Source organism: Oncorhynchus mykiss, chromosome 11, assembly GCF_013265735.2.
Source record: "Oncorhynchus mykiss isolate Arlee chromosome 11, USDA_OmykA_1.1, whole genome shotgun sequence".
NCBI classification, from domain to species: domain Eukaryota; kingdom Metazoa; phylum Chordata; class Actinopteri; order Salmoniformes; family Salmonidae; genus Oncorhynchus; species Oncorhynchus mykiss.
Window position 1 is genome coordinate 63,551,576 of NC_048575.1, and position 22,283 is coordinate 63,573,858.

The 22,283-nt window shown below is 41.5% G+C and overlaps 1 protein-coding gene across 1 annotated transcript; it reads right to left on the reverse strand.

The window, feature by feature from the left end:
• Positions 1-1,337: 1,337 nt before the first annotated feature.
• atad1a (ATPase family AAA domain containing 1a) lies at positions 1,338-7,433 on the reverse strand. The gene is made up of 10 exons (XM_021621856.2): positions 7,305-7,433; positions 6,410-6,657; positions 6,190-6,288; positions 5,940-6,060; positions 5,611-5,811; positions 5,325-5,431; positions 5,111-5,200; positions 4,967-5,017; positions 4,585-4,757; positions 1,338-3,072 (listed from the first exon to the last, which is right to left on the reverse strand). Exons 2-10 carry the CDS (start codon positions 6,581-6,583, stop codon positions 2,943-2,945), a joined length of 1,146 nt encoding a protein of 381 aa, XP_021477531.1. The 5' UTR covers positions 6,584-6,657; positions 7,305-7,433; the 3' UTR covers positions 1,338-2,942.
• Positions 7,434-22,283: the final 14,850 nt, after the last annotated feature.

Genomic DNA, 22,283 nt, shown 5'->3' on the forward strand with positions numbered 1-22,283 from the left:
AAAGTAACTTATTATCAGAGAGGTTTGGAACTCTCTTATTGGTCTGTTAACTAATTTACCGCCTGGTAAAGGCAGGGAAACATTCCATCCCAATGAAACACGCTGAAATTTCAAACAGTCTTTTCAAACGGCTCTTACATTATCCTAACTTCCCAATTTCACAGTATTATTCCAACCTCATAATATGGAAATATAAAACAATGGAAATCTTGTTTTTGACTGCACTGGACCTTTAAGGTTGACAAGACAATGTTGTTCTGATACTGCTTTCTCAGCATGAGGAGCATAGGCTGGTGTGTCTGTATGGATCCTTTTCAAAGTCTCCACTCAGAGCTGATACCGAACAATGTTGAAGTCTGAGACAAGAAGTGGTTGTGTGATAAAAGCCACCGACAGCCTGACTGAGAGACATCTCTCTCAGCAGGCCTCTCTGATCTACAGTCATTCATGTTCAAATGGAACTGAAAGTTTTCCATTGAGACTCATGTTGTTTACCAAGAGATGGATAAAGTTCTATAATTGACAAGAACTGGGAGGGAACATGGAAGCCTTGCTTTGCTTTTTGACCCACATTTTAATGCTTCTTATGAAGATGAATTGGGTTAGTTGGGAGTCAAAAACCAGATGGCACATCAACAGTATCACAAGATGTGTTAGAAATGTAAAAATCATTCAACTGCCAGCATCAATTTATCCACGCTTTGGCAATAACATCTTTGGTAGCACCCTCTACCCTCAGGGAAACCAAGTCAGCCAAAACATTTCGTTTTGGAAGGGCTGTCCTTTGCTTTTAAAAAAAGACTCAGGTTTATCTGACCAAATCCAGGCAAATCTTTTCCATTCCCAAATGGGCCCACGAGATTAGCAGGCTTTGTAGAGGTCCAGCAGTCCTCTATTGACCTAGCCAAATCCTATGGTTATTGTTAGCGCCTACAGAAAATGCATGCAAACATGACTGTCACAAGTGCTATGCAAGCTAGGAAATTTTTTGAAAGCCTGGTATGAAGCAGAGGAGTTAAATCAGAGATGTGCTCTAGAGACAATGATGCACCACAGATTAGGTGAATTAAGGGAAATAATAGTGGGATAGTGGGTGAATAGTGAAGGGATAGTGGGCAACCTTGGACAGCATCCAGCCATCCGTGGCTTATACCTAGTGAGGATTATCATCAAAAACCAAACCAGATGATGCAGAGGGAAAGAAAGCGGAAACCAGTGGGAAATAAATACACAGGGAGTGGGACTGCTTAAGCATTTCTAAACAGCTGGATCTGCCCAGTTCCACACAATTTACATACAATGGGGGGCGGGGGGGTATTCAGTGAGCCACATATAACTTGTAGACCCATGTATAATGTGTCTCCTCACAGTTGTGTACAAAAGGTACTGTACTGTGTTTTGTCTGGGGGAATAGTCCGACTCAACACCCAGACCTGCCACTCATACTGCCGACCTGAGAGTAGCGGAGCCACAGCACCCGCCTGTGGTCACTCTTCAGAGGAAACTCTGACTGGCCAATCCTTAGTCAGCGGCAGCCTCCCTATTCATATTACCGAGAGTAAGTTAAGTAGAGGTCTAATGAGCAAGACTGAGAAAAGCCCATTCCAGAGTTGCATGTTGTAATATTCTGACAAAAGGAACAATCTGCGTAGCCCAAAATAAAATAATGGAACTGTGTGCCTGACTACAGTCCAATTCTACCAGACTGTAGTTGGACACCAATGGTCCTCCGAGAGTAAGGGACCTGAGAAGGTCTGTTTTCTTTTTCCAGGAAATTGATTTCTCACAAGGTGCACAAACCTGGTTTCCCAGGTCAAAATCAGATTCTTGTTTGAAAGAGAACAGAAAACAGCAGACAATGGGTCACACTAGAGACCAAGGCCTAACTGTAGAACTCTGTCTAGTTTCCATGGAGACAGACTGGAATGATTGACATTTTGAGACAGACTGCTGTGCTGGTCAATACCCATGTTTGAAGGTTGTTGATTATGGAACTGGCAAAAGCACAGCTGCTTTTTCACATTATATAAAGCATAAAATGATTTCAAGAACATTAGATTGTAAGACAGCAGACCAATGAAGGGCATATTACTGTGACATAAAACAAAAGAAGACATGAGGCAGCTACCTTCGTCAGTAAAGATTAATAATGTAGTCAGGAGTAGTTTCAATCCAATATTTGGAGACGTACAGTATTAAATACAGTGATGAACATTCAATAAAAAGTAGATTCAGAATATCAGATTTACCAACTGATTCAACTCCCAGGGACTCTTGGTCTTTGTTAACTGTAACATGTGTACTATTGTGTACCTAATGTTTCTCATTATATTACTTAGACATGCAGACAACTAGACACTTGGGACAGTTTAGTGCTTGCCCAAAAGAACATTGACAGTGCAAATACAGTAATATTCCTTATTCAGTACTTTTTTAAAGCATGATTAAAAACCAATATTGATTCACATTTTCTCATAAGATGTGTGACACAAATAAATAATAATAACATTGATGACAGAGTTCTTAGAGACAGACTCTGTCCGGTCCCTCTCACCATGTGCTGTCTGTTCAACAGCGTTACAGTGGACAGCCCTGCTTCCCAGCTATATGTACAAAGGCCGTTTTCTAAGGCTCTAGTATTTTATGATGACTCCGGGCAATGGGGATGTTCTGGGACACTGTGTGGGAGGTTGGAATTAGTTGGTCAATTCAATCTGTAACAGTGGACAGACAGTAGGAATTAACTGGATACTGAAGGGTATTGGTGTGGGATAAGAGAAGGGGTACAGAGAGATTGTGGTCCAGGGACATCTCTCTCAGACTGCTTTGGACCACTGTGCTAGGACTGGGAGATGTGTGTGTGTGTGTATGGGGGGGATAAACACTTGGGTCGGCCACTGGTCAGTAACAATGCATTTGTAAAGGGTGTCTGAAAGAAAGGTTTAGTCCAGAGGCACCTCTCGGGGTATGAGTTCCTGGGGCATGGTGGCCTTTTTGGACTCCTTCATCTTGTCCAGGCCGAACAGCAGGTCCAGCTGGGTGATGGGCCGCAGACGCTCCTCCACCCCTGCTCTGGAGACGGATGGGACAAAGGTCAACCAAAGATGCAGACACACAGTACCAGTCAAAAGTAGATAACCCTTGAATGAGTAGGTGTTCTTTATTTTTTTACTATTTTCTACACTGTAGAATAGTGACATAAAAAGACAAAAAATATGAAACACATGGTCATCATGTAGTAATGTGGTCATCACCTGGAATGCATTTCAATTAACAGGTGTGCCTTGTTAAAAGTTGATTTGTGGAATTTCTTTCCTTCTTAATGCATTTGAGCCAATCAGTTGTGAACCAATCAGTTGTGTTGTAACAAGGTAGGAGTGGTTTACAGAAGATAGCCCTATTTGGTAAGATACCAAGTCCATATTATGGCAAGAGGAGCTCTTATAAGCAAAGAGAAACAACAGTCCATTACTTTAAGACATGAAGGTCAGTCCAACTGGAACATTTCAAGAACTTTGAAAGTTTTTTCAAGTGTAGTCTCAAAAATCATCAAGCGGTATGATGAAACTGGTTCTCATGTGGACCGCCACAGGAAAGGAAGACCCAGAGTTACCTCTAATTAACTTATCCTCTGCAGCAGAGTTACCAGCCTCAGAAATTGCAGCCCGAATATATGCTTCACACAGTTCAAGTAACAGACATTTCAGCATCAACTGTTCAGGGACTGCATGAATCAGGCCTTCATGGTCGAATTGCTGAACAAACCCACTACTAAAGGACACCAATAATAAGAAGAGACTTGCTTGGGCCAAGAACCACGAGCAATGGACATTAGACCGGTGGAAATCTGTCCTTTGGTCTGATGAGTCCAAATTTGACATTTTTGGTTCCAACCGGCGTGTCTGTGAGACGCAGAGTAGGTGAACGGATGATCTCCGCATGTGTGGTTCCCACCGTGAAGCATGGAGGTGGTGGTGTGATGGTGCTTTGCTGGTGACACTGTCTGTGATTTATTTAGAATTCAAGGCACACTTAACCAGCATGGCTACAACAGCATTCTGTAGCGATACGCCATCCCATCTGGTTTGGGCTTAGTGGGACCATCATTTGTTTTTCTACAGGACAATGACCCAACACACCCCCAGGCTGTGTAAGGGCTGTTTGACCAAGAAGGAGAGTGATGGAGTGCTGCATCAGACGACCTGGCCTCCACAATCAATTGACCTCAACCCAACGGAGATGGTTTGGGATGAGTTGGACCGCAGAGTGAAGGAAAAGCATTCCATATGTTTTACTTCATAGTTGTGATGTCTTCACTATTATTCTACAATGTAGGAAATAGTCAAAGTAAACAGAAATCCTTGAATGAGTAGGTGTCCAAACTTTTGACTGGTACTGTATGTGTTTTATGAAAAATGTTCAACCATCACCAGTTTTGAAGAGCTGAAGACTTCTCTTGTTGAAAGCGAAAAACACAAGCACAACACAATGAAGTATACTGTAAGTTACAGCTACATTCAGCATAGCAAAAAGGTCAAAGACCAGCAGTTTGAAGCTTGAGTTAGAAACAGTAATGGGTGTTACTTGTCTTCCTCGTCCTCCTCCTGCATCTGCTGGGCTATCTGTTTCATCTGCTGCTTGCGGACGTAATCTCTAACACGGTACATGGCAGCATCGCGACACAGCTCCCTGAGGTCACTGCCTGATGAACCCTCCGACTTCTCTGCTATCTCCTTCAGATTAATGGCATTGCTTAGCTGAGGAAGACAGGGACAAAGTGTTGGTTTAGTATAAAGTACATTTATTCAGGAATGATACTGTAAATCACTATTCCAGATTTCATTGTCATTTGTGATGTTTGTTACTATTTAACCTGGAAATCCATCAACAGTGGATAGGTATGAAACGACTCAAACTGGTTGGATATCTGAGAGGAAACGAAGGAATGGAGATGGTGTTAGCTTACATTTTCTCCTGCCAGGATCAACTTCAGTATCTCTGTCCTCTGTCTTGTAGTCTACAGAAGTACATAATATAAGGAGAGACAGTTTTCAACATGACAGCTTGATTATCAGAGTGCATTCACAACGTTCAAGTGTGCATATCTCACTGGTAGGCCCACGTGAAAGGTGGTGGGCATTCTGCGCAGTATGGCTGGGTCCAGATCCTGTGGTCTATTGGTGGCCCCCATCACCATCACCTGCAAGAACAATACCACAACATTAACTAACTGTACAACCACCAAAGCAAGATATTAAACCAATGGCCAATACTCACGTAAAAGCAAATAAGACAAATCTAACTATGGGAGTTGGTAGTGGTACCTGGCTGCTTGCCCCAGTCTCCAGCCCGTCCCACAAGCTCATAAACTGGGCCTTCATCATGGCTGTGGCCTCATGGTCCAGACTGGAGCGATTCCTCAGGAAGGAGTCTGGAAAATAAGACTCAAAAAGTGAACACAGCCTCAAATATGATTATATAATGGTTGAGGTTAAAGAAATCAGTAAAGGATATCAATCAAGAGCATTTACACTACTGGATATTTAATGAACGGCTCTCACTAATGGTTCACATATTAGTTTTAAAGCAGAGATACGTAATGACACACACCAATTTCATCTATGAAAATGATACATGGCTGGATCTTGACAGCCAAAGAGAAGACCGCAGCGGTGAGCTTCTGTGATTCGCCGTACCACTTGTCAGTCAGAGTGGAGGGCTGCAGGTTGATGAACTGGCATCCTGAGGCTTTGGCGGTTGCCTTGGCAATAAGAGTCTTCCCACACCCAGGAGGCCCATACAACAACACCCCTGAGGTGGTGACAGAGAGAGAATCAAATCATTAATTCACTTAATGCCCAAAAGTGTTAACCAAAATAATTTACTTTGGAAGAAAAAAAATATGCAAAATACAAGATGATGTGCCCTGAAGCATTCACCTTTGGGAGGCTGAAAGAGTTTGGATCCAGCCAGTAGGTGTCTCTTCTGGAAGGGAAGGATGACAGTGTCCTGCAGCTCATAAATGACCTCATCAAGCCCTGCAATATCCCTCCAGGACACCTACAGATGAAGAGCAGCAAAATCATTAGGCTTTCAACTTCATAAACAATGTGCAAAATGACTCCTTTCCTCTAAGTCACAAAAATACAATTTAAAGAAGAACTGTCCCACTTTATAGATTTCCCTTACCCTCATGCTGCGTGGATCTACCAGGTGAGAAGCAATGTTCATCTCATATTCAGTGAGTTTGACACCCTCCACTCCAATCTGCTTCATCAGCTGCTCTGCCTGGAGGAGGAGATGGATGTCACTCTACTGCTTAACACAATTGATGGTTAATCTAACAATAATAAATAAATATATATTATAAGATGAATCAGATCTAAACATAAACAATATGTGCGCATACCCTTTTCTTGGCCTGGATCTTCTGTTTATGTGTAGGGTCCATTGCCTCCACCACCCATTTGATGCCGTAGTAGGTGGCAGCTCCAAAGATTGTCAGTCTCACGATCATTCCCACTACTTCATTTCGGGAAAGAGGGCGCATCAACACCTCCTGGGGAATGTCTTTCAGCAACATCTCAGCAACCAGCCGTCAGCCCATTGGCAGAGAATGACAATATGCGGTGCACAGGGAGCTGCCTGAAAGAGAAACTGGAAGCACAAAAGACAGTTTCAAGCTGTACTGTAGCAACTGAAGCAGAAGGAACTGTTCAGCTCAAGCTTAGCTCACGTTCACCAAAGTCAAAGACGCAAGCCTACACTCCTTAACAGTACATATTGGGCTAAGGTCAAGCTTAATCTTGTAACATACATGACTCATGATTAAGGTCATGCTGTTCTACAGTGATTCTCTATGAGATGAAACCACTGTCACGGAACGCCACTCCAGTAAATACAATTACTGCACACTAGCTACAGTCAGCTGCTAGTCCTAACAAAATAGCTCGCTAACGTTAGCCAACATCTCACTTCTGTCAACTGCACATCTGACTGCAAACATGTGTTACAAATTCTAATTGCTTACTCTAGTAGTTACGATCGGACATATAACAAACACTCACGATGAAGCTTGCTAGCTAGCTACTGCCTTCGGCTTAATTTGGATTGCTATGGATGCTAGTTATAGCTACCGTTATCATGAATGCTAGCTAAATAGCTGGCTAGCTACGTGTATCGCTAGCTAGTAACGTTAGTCAAGCGTCAAAATAAACAAATGAAATGAAACTACATATATGCAGTCTCTAGAAAACCGTATGTGATGTCATAAAATAACGAAACAACCCTAGAAATACACTCACGAAATTTAGGCAACCCCACAGCGAACTAGCTAGCATTATGTGAAGTGTTACTGGCACTGTACACCGATCTGAGGCAAAGGTTTAATCCTCGATAGTTCCGGTCTAGTTCCGTATCCGCAACTACCGTTCTTCTTCTTCTTCTGTAGGTTTTATGGCGGACTAAAACCACAAAGGGTGTTTTTGCCGCCAAACAAGGTACAAAGAAAATCCATACGTAATAAGAAACGAACTTAATCCATCCAAATAAAAATAGTACATTGATAAATCAAAACTCCCACTTCTTCCTTCTTTCAAATCTCTTTATTTCCCTTTTCAGGCTCTAGGGCCTGAGAGGGTGGTTCGGCTTGTGACAATATTTCATGTAACTCCTTTACCGAGAAATCTTTCAGCGCCAGGAAGTGCTCCACCGCATCCACAATGATTTATATCTCCCTGGACCTTCTCTCCACCTTGGCAGTGCCATTAATCACCATAGCTATAAATGCCACAAAGTCCACCTTCTTAAACTTCAAAATGTCAGGATCCTGCTGGTGAAAGGCAACCCCTGCAGACTGCAGTGAAGGCCTATCCACCACCATGGACTCTTCAGGTGCACCATTCAAACCCTCAACCCTTTTAACAGCTGCTGCATATGAAATGCTCTAGACAGCCCTGAATTTGGCCACGTCTTTCGAATGCCCCACAAGAATGAAAGAGAATGACGTGGCCAAAGTCAGGGCTGTCTTCATGGATCCCCCCACAATTGTAACATGTCACATTTTCATCACTTTTATAACACATGATATGATCTTTTCCACAACTTGGACATCTCAGCTTCTCCCTTCCTCAAACACTTCAAACATGATCAATAGCCTTACAATGATCACACTGCATTGGACTTGGAATAAATGCTCTGACTCTGTAGTTAATATACCCGAACTACACTTGAGTAGGGAGAGACTCCATATCAAAAAACAAAAGAACAGATAGACTCTTCACTTTTTCTTCATTCACCACACGTTTCGTTTGACATGCATCAATCACTCCAGGAATATTTTGAATCTCTTCAACATCGACTTCCCACGATGTGCCAGATATAACCCCCTTGAGGGGTGCCCTGTTTCCAAGAGACACACATAACACTTCAAACTTATTAAATCGGGTGAGACGCAACACACGTTTTTTCTGATCTGCCTCTCGTGATCCTTACAGCCTTCACTCTACCCAGCACTCTCTCCACCAGTTTGGATATCTCAAATGGATTCTTCAAGATTGGTAATTCGATCAGCTGCTCCTCATTTACAAACCATACTCATAAATACTCACCATACTTTTTCCATTATTTTGGACAAGATTCCAATTGTTCTTGATTCTACAACCATTAGACCGCTTCCGCCATCTTTTTCAGTCTCCCCACTCTCAAAGCCTAGACAAATCACTGTTCCGTCTCCCGACTACCATGCACCACAAATACTACTGAATAATAGTATTATAAAAATTTGACAGGATACCGTGTTCATCACAAATACATTTGTCTATTTAACAAGTAATGACACAGTAGTAATCTGAGAGATACAGTATCCTAATTCCACATAGGAGCCACTGGGTGGCATACTTAGTACACTGGATAAAACAGAGAGCAGCACAATGGAGAGCAGCACCATAAGCATGTACAGTGCCTTCAAAAAGGTATTCATACCACTATACAGTGCCTTCAAATGTTGTTGTTACAGCCTGAATTCAAAATGTATTAAATATATTTTCTCACCAATCTACACAAAATAGCCCATAACAACAAAGTAAAAACATGTTTATACAAATGTATTAAAGAAGGAAATACAGAAATATCTCATTTACATAAGTGTCATGTTCGTCATAAGGATCGGACCAAGGTGCAGCGTGGTATGCGTACATTCTTATTTATTTAAAGAATGAACACTGAACAAACTAAAAAAAAAATAACAAAACGAAACATGACGCTATACAAACGAGTGCTGACAGGCAACTACACATAGACAAGATCCAACAAACACCAAAGGGAAATGGCTACGTAAATATGATCCCCAATCAGAGACAACGATAAACAGCTGCCTCTGATTGGGAACCATATCAGGCCACCATAGACATACAAATCACCTAGACCTACAAAAACCCTAGACACAAAAAACCCTAGACAATACAAAAACTAGCGTATCCACCCTAGTCACGCCCTGACCTAACCAAAATATAAAGAAAACAGAGATATCTAAGCTCAGGGCGTGACAATAAGTATTCATAGTCTTTCTGGGTAAGAATTTTGCACACCTTTATTGTACAATATTTGTACATTTTTCATTAAACAATTCTTCAAGCTTTGCCAAGTCTAAACTGTAACTAGGCCACTCAAGAACATTCAATGTCGTCTTGGTAAGCAACACCAGTTTTATACTGAGTGTACACAACATTAGGAACATCTGCTCTTTCCCATGATGTAGACTGACCAGGGGAATCGAGGTGAAAGCTATTATCCCTTATTGATGTCACCTGTTAAATCCATTTCAATCAGTGTAGATGAAGGGGAGAAGGCATGTTAAAGAAGGAGTGTTCAGCCTTGAGACAATTGAGACATGGATGGTGTATGTGTGCCATTCAGAGGGTGAATGCGCAAGACAAAAGATTTAAGCCCCTTTGAACGGGATATGGTAGTATGTGCCAGGCGCACTAGTTTGAGTGTGTCAAGAACTGCAACACTGCTGGGTATTTCACGCTCAACATTTTTCCGTGTGTATCAACAATGGGCCACCACCCAAAGGACATCCAGCCAACTTGACACAACTGTGGAAAGCATTGTAGCCAGCATCCCTGTGGAATGCTTTCAACACCTCATAGAGTCCATGTCCTGACGAATTGACACTTATGAAAGTAAAAAGGGTGCAAATCAATAATAGGAAGGTGTTCCTAATGTTTTGTACACTCAGTGTATATATGACCTTGTGTATTGGGTTATGGTCCAGTGTCTATTGGAAAGCAGACTGAACCAGATTTTGCCTGTGCCTAGCCCTGTTTTTTTTTTTTTTTTTATCAAAAAAACTCCCTAGACCTTGCCGATGACAAGCATACCCATAACATGATGCAGCCACAACCATGCTTGAAAATATGAAGATTGGGGAAAATCCAACACATCACTGAGTACCAAACATAATGCTTTATATTCAGGACATAAAGTTAATTTCTGTGCCACATTTCTTGCAGTTTTACTTTAGTGCCTTATTGCATAAAGAATGCATCTTTTGGAATGTTTTTTATTCTGTAAAGTCTTCCTTCTTTTCACTCTGTCATTTAGGTTAGTATTGTGGAGTAATTACAATGATGTTCATCCATCCTCAGTTTTCACCTGTCACAGCCATTAAACTCTGTAACTGTTTTAAAGTCATCATTGGCCTCATGCTGAAATCCCTGAGCGGTTTCCTTCCTCTCCAGCAAATGAGTTTGGAAGGACACATGTATCTTTGTAGTGACTGGTTGTATTGATACACCATCCAAAGTGTAATTAATAACTTCACCATGCTCAAAGGGATATTCAATGTCTGCTTTTTTATTTATTTTCCCGTTTACCAATAGGTGCCATTCTTTGCGAAGCATAGGAAAATCTCCTTGGTCTTTGTGGCTGAATCTGTGTTTGGAATTCACTGCTCGACTGAGGGACCTTACAGATAATAGTACGTGTGGGGTACAGAGATGAGGTAGTCATTCAAAAATCATATTAAACCCTATTATTGCACACAGAGTGAGTCCATGCAACTTATTATGTGACTTGTTAATCAAATCTTTACTGAACTTATTTAGGTTAGACAGAACAAAGGGGTAGAATACTTATTGACTCAAGACATTTCAGCTTTTCATTTGTAATTACTTTGTAAAAAATTCAAAAAACATAATTCCTGTTTGACATTATGGGGTAATTTGTGTAGGCCAGTGACACTCAATTTAATTATTTTTAAATTCAGGTTGTAACACAACAAAATGTTGAAAAAGTGTGAATACTTTCTGAAGGTACTATATATCATTGATTAGGACTTATCAACTTTCACACAATATTAAACCTCCATCAGTCAGACTGACCAGGGGATAAACTATGGCCAGATATATCACATGATATAGTCTTGAAGGAGGCTACAGTATGTTCAGTTTAAAAAAAGGATATTGAGACTTGTAGAAAACAAGACAACTTACTACATATTATTTTCCCACTTCATCATCAAATCTGGAACATCTGTAAGGCACTGCACTTTTACCTGATCTGCATTGATGGTCACCTATGGCATTGACTTTAAAAGGACTATTTTGTGTTTTACTGTATATGTCTGTGATCTACAGTGAGACGGCCAGCCCTTGGCTTAGAAATAGCGTATGGAGGTTTTAGGGCTGCTACTACTAAAAGAGAAGAGTTAGACCTTATCTGACAGAGCACACTTTATCCCTAGTGACAGGCCTCTGAATCGGCTGAGATTATGGGTGTTTGATCTGTCGCCAAGCGCACCATGAAGTCCTGAGATGGATGTAAATAATGCTTTTTTTTATTTGATTTTCATAAAATCTTCAAGTCCCATGATAGTGGATGAGTCAGTCATTCTAACAGCAGCCAGTCAGATAGGAATGTAACACACGTGGCTCTCTAGCACGCCACTTAGCACACCCGGGCCACAGGGATTACAATTATCACAGTTTGTGAGCTCACATTTGGAGCTGTTGTCACAGTTTGGGATAGGATTCTCTGCAGATATCCACTGATACGGCACAAAAAAAATGTTTTTTGGAGCAACACTGGTGGGGATCCATTGCAACATTGTTGTGAAAAGAAGTTCAAATAAACAGTTGTAATCATTACTGTGCGAATCTATGGGTACTTCAATTACATCTCTAAATTGCTTATGCAAAATTCAAATCCATGCAATTAGCTATAGCATGTACGACCATATAAAGCCCATCTTTTGTTGTTGTAAAACAGCAACCGACTGGAATTGCCAGTCACCTTTGGTCATGAAGCTGTTTCATAAAAAAAAGCTATAATCCCCCTGTAGTGCAAAACCAGGTCCCTTGAGAAAGGCAGCTGACAGGGCCATTTTGACGGGTCTGGGCATGAAAGCACAGTGGTGTGTATCTGCAAAGTGCAGCTGGGCCTCTGTATTCCCACAACACCTTGCACCTAGCCTGAAACAGCCAGCTCTCTGGGTGTGGTGAAAAACACATTCAGCTCTCTAACAACTCTCTTTCATGACTTTTTCTAACAGCTCTTTCATGACTCTGTCTCAGCCTCTCACGTTGTGCCTGAATTAAAAGTAACAACTGCAGTCCCGTGGGAAATATTTTCTGTGATTTTGTCTTTCGCCTGGGGAACACGATGGAGACAGATAGTTCAGGGAGTGAAATTGTGCACTTCCCAATGGAACGTTATTAAAAATAAAATTAAAAATCCTCCGAAAACCCATTTGACACTTGTGTGTTTTTTGTTTAGAGTGCATTTTTATTTCATAGAATAGGACAGTGTTGATACCCATCTGTACGCTGCTATAGAATAAGTGTATAGGAAAAGAGATTAAAACCTTAATATGTTGGTCACACACCACAGTTAATTACTACATCTCCCTGTGAAAAGATATTACACCTGACAAGGTAAGAAAACATGTGAGAGTGGATTGTTTATTAGCCTGTTGCCCAGAGGAGCAAAATATGTATTCGTGTGATTGTGAATACCGGTCAAATTAAGTCCATGCAAGATGCCACATTTCTCTTCAATGGTAACATTAGGTGTTTTGTACCACTATAAAATATCTTATTGTTTGCACGATGTGCTTCCATATCAAAACCAGACCACTCAAAACAAGCGCTCAAAGCAGTCATGAGATATTAATGTAGGAGCTCACACGAATGGTATGTGTTTGCTCCTCGTATTTTACAGAGCTGTTCGTTAGGCTTGGCATTTAACTAACCTGCAATAAACAGCTGCTAAATGTGCAGTACTTGATGAAATAATGGCAATTCAGATAATAATCCAATTATTTGTCACATACTCATGGTTAGCAGATGTTAATGCGAGTGTAGCGAAATGCTTGTGCTTCTATTACCGACCACACAGTAATATCTAACAAGTAATCTAACCTAACAATTTCACAACAACTACCTTATACACACAAGTGTAAAGGAATTAATAAGAATATGTACATAATAATATATGAATGAGCGATGGCCGAACGGCATAGGCAAGATGCAGTAGATGGTATAGAGTACAGTATATACATATGAGATAAGTAATGTAGGGTATGTAAACATTATATAAAGTGGCATTGTTTAAAGTGGCTAGTGATATGTATTTATTACATCAATTGTTTCATTATTAAAGTGGCTAGAAATGAGTCAGTATGTTGGCAGCAATCACTCAATGTTAGTGGTGGCTGTTTAACAGTCTGATGGCCTTGAGATAGAAGCTATTTTTCAGTCTCTCGGTCCCCGCTTTGTTTCACCTGTACTGACCTCTCCTTCTGGATGCTAGCGGGGTGAACAGACAGTGGCTTGGGTGGTTGTTGTCCTTGATTTTTCTGGCCTTCCTGTGACATCGGGTGGTGTAGGTGTCCTGAAGGGCAGGTAGTTTGACCCCGGTGATGCATTGTGCAGACCTCACTACCCTCTGGAGAGCCTTACAGTTGTGGGCGGAGCAGTTGCCGTACCAGCACGACAGGATGCTCTCGATTGTGCATCTATAAAAGTTTGTGAGTGTTTTTGGTGACAAGCCAAATTTCTTCAGCCTCCTGAGATTGAAGAGGAGCTGCTGCGCCTTCTTCACCACGCTGTCTGTGTGGCTGGACCATTTCAGTTTGTCCGTGATGTGTACGCCGAGGAACTTAAAACTTTCCACCTTCTACACTACTGTCCCGTCGATGTGGATAGGGGGCTGCTCCCTCTGCTGTTTCCTGAAGTCCACAGTCATCTCCTTTGTTTTGTTGACATTGAGGGCCCTCACCTCCTCCCCGTAGGTCGTCTAGTCGTTGTTGGTAATCAGGCCTACCACTGTAGTGTCGTCTGCAAACTTGATGATTGAGTTGGAAGTGTGCATGGCCACGCAGTCATGGGTGAACAATGTTACTATATCACTTGTGTTATTACTTTCCATGGTTAGTATTCCGTTTATGCATCTACTCTGTCTTTCTTCAGAAGTGCTACTCTCTGAAGCCTGGTTGTACCTTATAGCTGAACACCTCTCCTCTCATTCTTCCCTTTTAAGCATTAGTGTAACCTGTATGATTAATGCCTATCAGATTAGGCAAAAAGCTGATCATTCTTATCTGGCAAAGGAAGATGAAAATCCAATGAGTCATGAGCTGACAGGAGATGCATGAAAGAAATGTTGTCTGAGCGAGGACTCACGATAGGACTCACAAAGGGAAATTTCACACTGTGTTAAGTCTTCCTCAGGCAATGTGTGCTCTTTGTTAATTCTGAGAAGGTAACACAGACAGGCATAGATGACCCACTGACATCGGTAGAGTAAGAAGATTACAAATGTAGTTTCACAATGACAGTTTCCCCCCTGCTTTGTGTTCACTGGTATTTCCATGGTAACTGAGTCTGTCAACATAACAAGCAACTGAAAACAAAGGCTGATAATTGATGCCCTCTACTGCCATGATGTGTGGACAGCCAGAGAGTGAGGGGGAGTTAATGGCTTAGCATCCCATTTCCCTGCAAGGAAATATGTGGCATTCTTTAGGCGTCTTCTCGATTACACCATTAGGGTTTGAATCACATTTTGTTGTTATTGAATCAAAGTACGTAGATACGGTCTGAACAAATTGAAAGCAAATCCTTAACATTTTCTTTTGGTGCATTCTAGTAAAGGCATGTTCAAATACAAATAACCCTCTTCATTTTCGATTCGTTGCCTGTTCAAGCAAAGCCACTGATTTAAACCACAGAATTGCGAATTGTACATATACACTCAATCGTGAATAACAAAAATAACTGCTGAGTTGCCAAAAGAATGTGCACACACATGTATCTTCTCTCTGTAAACTGCTGCATGACAAACAAACAACACCACAGTCATCCATCATCATACACATTGTGGATAGGCCTATGCATTTTTTGATTCGTTCCAGTATGCATATGTGACACTGCAGATTGTCTTTCCATAATCCATCAGAGTATTCCAGTGAAAAATAAAGCATGTACTCTTCATTGGCAGCAGTCACAATGTCCACAATAAATCAAAAGGTTAATGCTCATTCAATGCTCTTGGTTGACACAATGTATTGGCAGGTCGAGCATTGTCCAGTGTGATTCAGATCAGTCAGTGTGTTTTTTCTGTTGCCTTGATTTGCCCTTTAAAAATAGCAGCTAATGAGGATTAGATTCCATCACTACAGGGATCTTAAAGGAATACTACACTCTAAAATAATATTTTGTCTGTTAGTCCACTGTTAGGAATACAATTTCCCAAAACTTTTCATATCAGCAGTCAGGTTTTCAAAATAAAGCAGTTTCAATAGAGCAAAAACTTGTCTGGCGGCAGTAGTCTCAGCTCCTCTCATTCCACTGGCTCCCAGATTGAGGCACGATGAAGGTCTTTTGAGCCACACCTTTCACCATGGTCAGCCCAGTGGCTATGGCTGGGCCAAACCCCCATGCTTTCGCTCAAACTCCATATTTCTTCTCTATCACTATACAAGCAGTAAGCCTTCTGTTGGGAAAAGCAACTGCAGATTTGGACTTTAAGGTTTGAGGATTTGTCAGCGTAAATGAATCATACACAGCTAATAATCCTTTTTTTTATCCAACAATGTTTTTGCATACCAATTACTGTCAAAATCATGTCCAGAGGTGACCTTGGACAGGTTTACAGCACATAGAGGTGAAACAGATTTACAATCTGATTAAACGTAACATTAATCATCTTCTATCGCCGGGCCATGACCTATATTTCTTCACTGACATTAGGAGTATATTCCTTTGATGGCTGTGCTGTAGGTCTCTAGCAGCAGGTTGATGTTTATTGTCATTAGTCTTGTCCTGGAGATAGAACTAAAGGTTATGTCCGTAGATAGGCCAGCTGAAAAGTCATAATTGGCTATATTGTAAAAATGCTTTTGGGTCTTAATTTAAAGTTAGGGTTAGGCATTAGGGTTAGAAGTGTGGTTATGGTTAGTGTTACTGTTACTGTTAGGGTTAGGTTTAAAATCAGATTGTATGACTTTGTGGCTCTGCCAGCTGGTGACCACTCTGAAGAGCTGCCTCCAAAACAAGATTGATGATGAAAAACGCTAACCTGCTCTCTAGTATGTAATGACTTAACCTCTGCTTGCTTTGGTTTTTATGCCCTAATGCACATGACCCTATGTCCAAGCCAGTCGCCTTACCCCAACCAGGTCTAGTCTTGGTTAATGTACGCTAATGTTTCGTGAGGTTTTCTGTGAAGTGTATAATGCCCCTGAATGGGGTTTGTTATGTGTGTATCAATTGTAAAGTATGTTGTACCTTGTTGTACCGTCTTCGGTGTTTTATTGTGCTGTGTTGCGGTGTCAACACCCCAAGGCCTCCACACCACCACAGTTACTCTAAACATCCACCATTGTTACTTCATCAACCCTCACCAGAAGAGCCAGAGCTGACTTAATAATAACCACCTGGAATGATGCATTTCAGACCACTGAGCCAGGATAGAACCGTACAGGGCTGAATCCTCAGGTGACTTCCAATAAGGAAAACCTCTGGGGACGTCAGTGGGGGTGAAGGCGGGCGGAGGGTAGCACACAGTTCGCCCCTCTCCTACAGGAAAGGACGTTTAAGTTCAAAGCATGGGAGACTTGTCTGCTGAGTGAAAACAATTGGCCAGTTCCAGCTCCCATTCATCAAAGTGACAGCGGTCGCCACATGGAAATGAATGAATAAATAAAGGGAATGCATTCAGTGTGCAGATGAAGTGGAGCCAGCTGTGTAATGCAAGCAGGCAGCCAGAACTACTAAAGTGAAGACTGTCAGTGGTAGTGGCTGAGCCCATGCCAGCAAATGACATCCGCTGTGGTCTGATGAGCATTCATCTGTATTAACACTACACGATTCTAATTATTTTTCATAGTTGCCCACAAATCACACGTCAATGCTTTTTGAAAGGGAAGCAATTGTTTTTGTGTGTCTCCATAAAAACACATTTTTTTCCCACCTGGTTGTGGCAGTTTAGTCCAGGCCAAGAACATTTTTTTATTTAACTAGGCAAGTGAGTTAAGAACAAATTCTTATTTTCAATGACAGCCTAGGAACAGTGGGTTAGTTAACTGCCTGTTTAGGGGCAGAACGACAGATTTGTACCTTGTCAACTTGGGGATATGAACTTGCAACCTTTCAGTTACTAGTCCAACGCTCTAATCACTAGGCTACCCTGCAGCCCCAAACATTAAGATTCCTTTGTATGTTTATTGATAGGTACAGTATTTGGGTCATGCAAAAATACAGTGCATTCAGATCCCCTTGACTTTTTTCACATTTTGTTACGTTACAGCCTTATTCTAAAATTGATTAAATACCTTTTTCCCCATCACCAATCTACTCACAATACCTGATAATGACAAAGCAAAAACAGGTTGATAGAATTTTTGCAAATGTATTAAAAATAAAAAATGGAAATATCACATTTACAAGTATTCAGACCCTTTACTCATTACTTTGTTGAAGCATCTTTGGTAGCGATTACAGAGTCTTCTTGGTTATGACACTACAAGTTTGGCATGCCTGTATTTGGGGAGTTTCTCCCATTCTTCTCTGCAGACCTTCTCAATGTCTGTCAGGTTGGATGGGGAGCGTCGCTGCACAGCTTTTTTAAGGTCTCTCCAGAAGTGTTCGATCGGGTTCAAGTCCGGGCTCAGGCTGGGCCACTCAAGGACATTCAGAGACTTGTTCTGAAGCCACTCCTCTGTTTTCTTGGCGGTGTGCTTGTTGTCCTGTTGGAAGGTGAACCTTTGTCCCAGTCTGAGGTCCTGAGCGCGCTCTGGAGCAGGTTTTTATCAAGGATCTCTCTGTACTTAACTGCGTTCATCTTTCCCTCAATCCTAACTAGTCTCCCAGTCCCTGCCGCTGAAAAAATATCCCCACAGCTTGATGCTGCCACCACGATGCTTCACCGTCAGGATGGTGCCAGGCTTCCTCCAGATGTGAACCTTGGCATTCAGGCCAAAGAGTTCAATCTTGGTTTCATCAGACCAGAGAATCTTGTTTCTCATTGTCTGAAAGTCTTTTAGGTGCCTTTTGGCAAGCTCAATGCAGGCTGTCATGTGCCTATTACTGAGGAGTGGCTTCTATCTGGCCACTCTACCATAAATGCCTGATTGATGGAGTGCTGCAGAGATGTTTGTCCTTCTGGAAGGTTCTCCTATCTCCACAGACAAACTCTAGAGCTTGGTCAGAGTGACCATCGAGTTTTTGGTCACCTCCCGTTCTCACCCAATTGCTCAGTTTGGCCGGGCAGTCAGATTTCGAAAGAGTCTTCGTGCTTCCAAACATCGTGCTTCCAAACACTTAAGAATGATGGAGGCCACTGTGTTCTTGGGGACCTACAATGCTACATAAATGTTTTGGTACCCCTTCCCCAGATCTGTGCCTCGGCAGGATCCTGTCTCGGAGCTCTACGGACAATTCCTCCAACTTCATGGCTTTGTTTTTGCTCTGACATGCACTGTCAACTGTGGGACCATATATATAGATAGGTGTGTGCCTTTCCAAATCATGTCCAATCAGTTGAATTTACCACAGTTGGACTCCATTCAAGTTTTAGAAACATCTCAAGGGTGGTCAATGGAAAAGGATGCACCTGAGCTCAATTTCGAGTCTCATAGCAAAGGGTCTGAAAACTTAAGGTATTTCTGTTTTTAATTTTTATAAATTTGCAAAAATATGTAAAAATAACTGTTTTACTTTTGATTGATTAGGATTTAATTAAAAATAGCAGCAGTACTACACTTGCACCTGTCGACGACACAAGTTGTTCTGCTTCCACAAGCACATCCAATGCTAGCATCAGTAATTCTACATTTGTTGTTAGTCCAGCTAGCATGGACACTGAATCTGATGCAGCCGAAGAGCTACTGCCCCCTTACCCGGGAAACAACCGAACAACAGACAAGGGACGTTGGACCATCGAAGAGGCACAAATATGATGAGATCTACATTGATTTGGGGTTGACTTATATTGGGACTAGTGCCTTTCCTCAACCACAGTGTGTTATATGTGCAAAAGTACTATCTCATAACTTGATGAAACCTTCACTCTTGTGCAGACATTTAGAAACACAATATGCCAATTTGAAAAGTAAGCCACAGGAATTTTTTGAGCGAGAATAAAGTTGACTTTTGAGTAGTAAGACATGCATAAAAGCAACAGATACCATTAATAATAAGGGGTTAGAAGAGTCTTATATGGTGAGCTACCGAGTGGCTAAGACAGGCAAGCCCCATACTATTGTGGAGGACTTCATTCTTCCTGCTACCGTGGACATGACTGGGACAATGCTGGGGGAAAAGGCCCAAAAAACTATTCAGACAATGCCTCCATCAAACAACACTGTTTCACGACGCATCAGTGACATGGCAGGAGATATTTTGAAACAATTACTGTTTAGCATACAATCCAGTGAATTCTATGCGTTACAGCTGATTAGTCAACAGACGTGGCAGGCCTGGCACAGCTCCTGGTATATGTCCGTTACGTTTACGGGGCGTCAATTAAGGAAGACTTACTCTTCTGGAAACCAGGACAACAGGAGAGGATATTTTTAAAGTACTGGACAGCTTTGTGACATCAAATGGAATTTGGTGGTCAAGATAGATGTGTTGGTATCTGTACCGATGGTGCAAAAGCTATGACAGGGAGATATAGTGGAGTGGTAACGAGCGTGCAAGCAGTTGCTCCCGACACCACTTGGGTACACTGCAGCGTCCACCGAGAGTCTCTTACTGCCAATGGAATGCCTGACAGCTTGAAAGACGTTTTGGACACTACAGTGAAAATGGTTAACTTTGTTAAAGCAAGGCCCCTGAACTCTCATGTATTTTCAGCACTATGCAATGATATGGGCAGCGACCATGTAACGTTTTTACAACATACAGAAGTGCGCTGGTTATCAAGGGGGAAAGTATTGATACGTTTTTTTAAATTAGAGACGAGCTTAAAGTTTCCTTTACTGACCATAATTTTCACTTGTCTGACTGTTTGCATGATGATGAGTTTCTCACATGACTGGCCTATCTGGGTGATGTTTTTTTGATTTGATTTTTTGAATGATCTGAACCTAGGATTACAGGGACTCTCCACAACTATATTCAATGTGCGGGACAAAATTGAGGCAATGATTAAGAAGTTGGAGCTCTTCTCTGTCTGCATTAACAAGGACAACATACAGGTCTTTCCCTCATTGTATGATTTTTTGTGTGCAAATTAACTCAAGCTTACTTACGGACAATGTCCAATGTGATATAGTGAAGCACCTGAGTGAGTTGGGTGCGCAATTACGCAGGTACTTTCCCGAAACGGATGACACAAACAACTGGATTCGTTATCCCTTTCATGCCCTGCCTCCAGTCAACTTACCAATATCTGAACAAGAGAGCCTCACCGAAATTGCAACAAGCAGTTCTGTGAAAATTTGATTTAATCAGAAGCCACTGCCAGATTTCTAAATTGGGCTGTGCTCAGAGAATCCTGCCTTGGTAAATTGCGCTGTTAAGACACTGATGCCCTTTGCAACCACGTACCTATGTGAGAGTGGAATCTCGGCCCTCACTAGCATGAAAACTAAATACAGGCACAGACTGTGTGTGGAAAATTATTTAAGAATGAGACTCTCCAATACAACCCAACATTGCAGAGTCATGAACATCCTTTCAAGCACACCCTTCTCATTAACCTGTGAATTAACCCTTATTCACAATTTCAGGTGAACAAATAAGGTTATATTTGTAAGATGGTTAAATAAAGAGCAAAATGATTGATTATTATTATATTATTATTTGTGCCCTTGTCCTATAAGAGCTATTCGACACTTCCCACGAGTCGGGTTGTGACAAAAACTCACACTCATTATTATGTGTAATAAATGTATCGTGTAGTGTGTGGCAGGCTTACAATGATGGGAAAAAAACATTTGAAAGTGCGCTGACCCTGGTGCTAGAGGGGGTATGCAGCTGGAGGTTGAATGTTTGAAGGGGTACGGGACTATAAAAAGTTATCTTGGTTGTCTATAGAAGAAATCCATGTTGACCGAAAAGTCACCTTCTGGCCCGTGTTGTGTTAAACAGTGAATAAACGCCTTCAATACAAAGCCTCCGTTTCCAATTGAGGTTGTATTCACAAACGATCTCACATCAAATGAAAAATGTTTTTGTCACATATACATGGTTAGCAGATGTTAATAGGAGTGTAGCGAAATGCTTGTGCTTCTAGTTCTGACCATGCAGTATTATCTAACAGTATAACCTAACAATTTCACAACAACTACCAACAACTACCGTATACACACAAGGAATTAATAATAATAATAAATTAATAATAATATGTACATAAAAATATATGAATGAGTGATGGCCGAACGGCATAGGCAAAATGCAGTAGACGGTATAGAGTACAGTATATACATATGAGATGGGTAATGTAGGGTATGTAAACATTATATTAAGTGGCATTGTTTAAAGTGGCTAGTGATACATTTATTACATTACTTTTTCCATTTTTAAAGTGGCTAGAGTTGAGTCAGTATGTTGGCAGCAGCCACTCAATGTTAGTGAAGGCTGTTTAACAGTTTGATGGCCTTGAAATAAAAGCTCCTTCTTCACCACGCTGTCTGTGTGGGTGGACCATTTCAGTTTGTCCGCGATGTGTACGCCGAGGAACTTTCCACCCTTTCCACTACTGTCCCGTCGATGTGGATAGGTGGCTGCTCCCTCTGCTGTTTCCTGAAGTCCACTATAATTTCCTTTGTTTTG

What these genes read in the sequence shown, in the direction of transcription:
- atad1a (XM_021621856.2), bottom strand. Translation starts at nt 6,583, where the DNA reads ATGTTGCTGAAAGACATTCCCCAGGAGGTGTTGATGCGCCCTCTTTCC. An exon ending in TAGATCCACGCAGCATGAGG is followed by an intron (nt 6,061 to 6,189) that starts GTAAGGGAAATC and finishes CTTCATCTGTAG; the next exon opens with GTGTCCTGGAGGGATATTGC. An exon ending in GAGGAGGACGAGGAAGACAA is followed by an intron (nt 3,073 to 4,584) that starts GTAACACCCATT and finishes ATCCGTCTCCAG; the next exon opens with AGCAGGGGTGGAGGAGCGTC.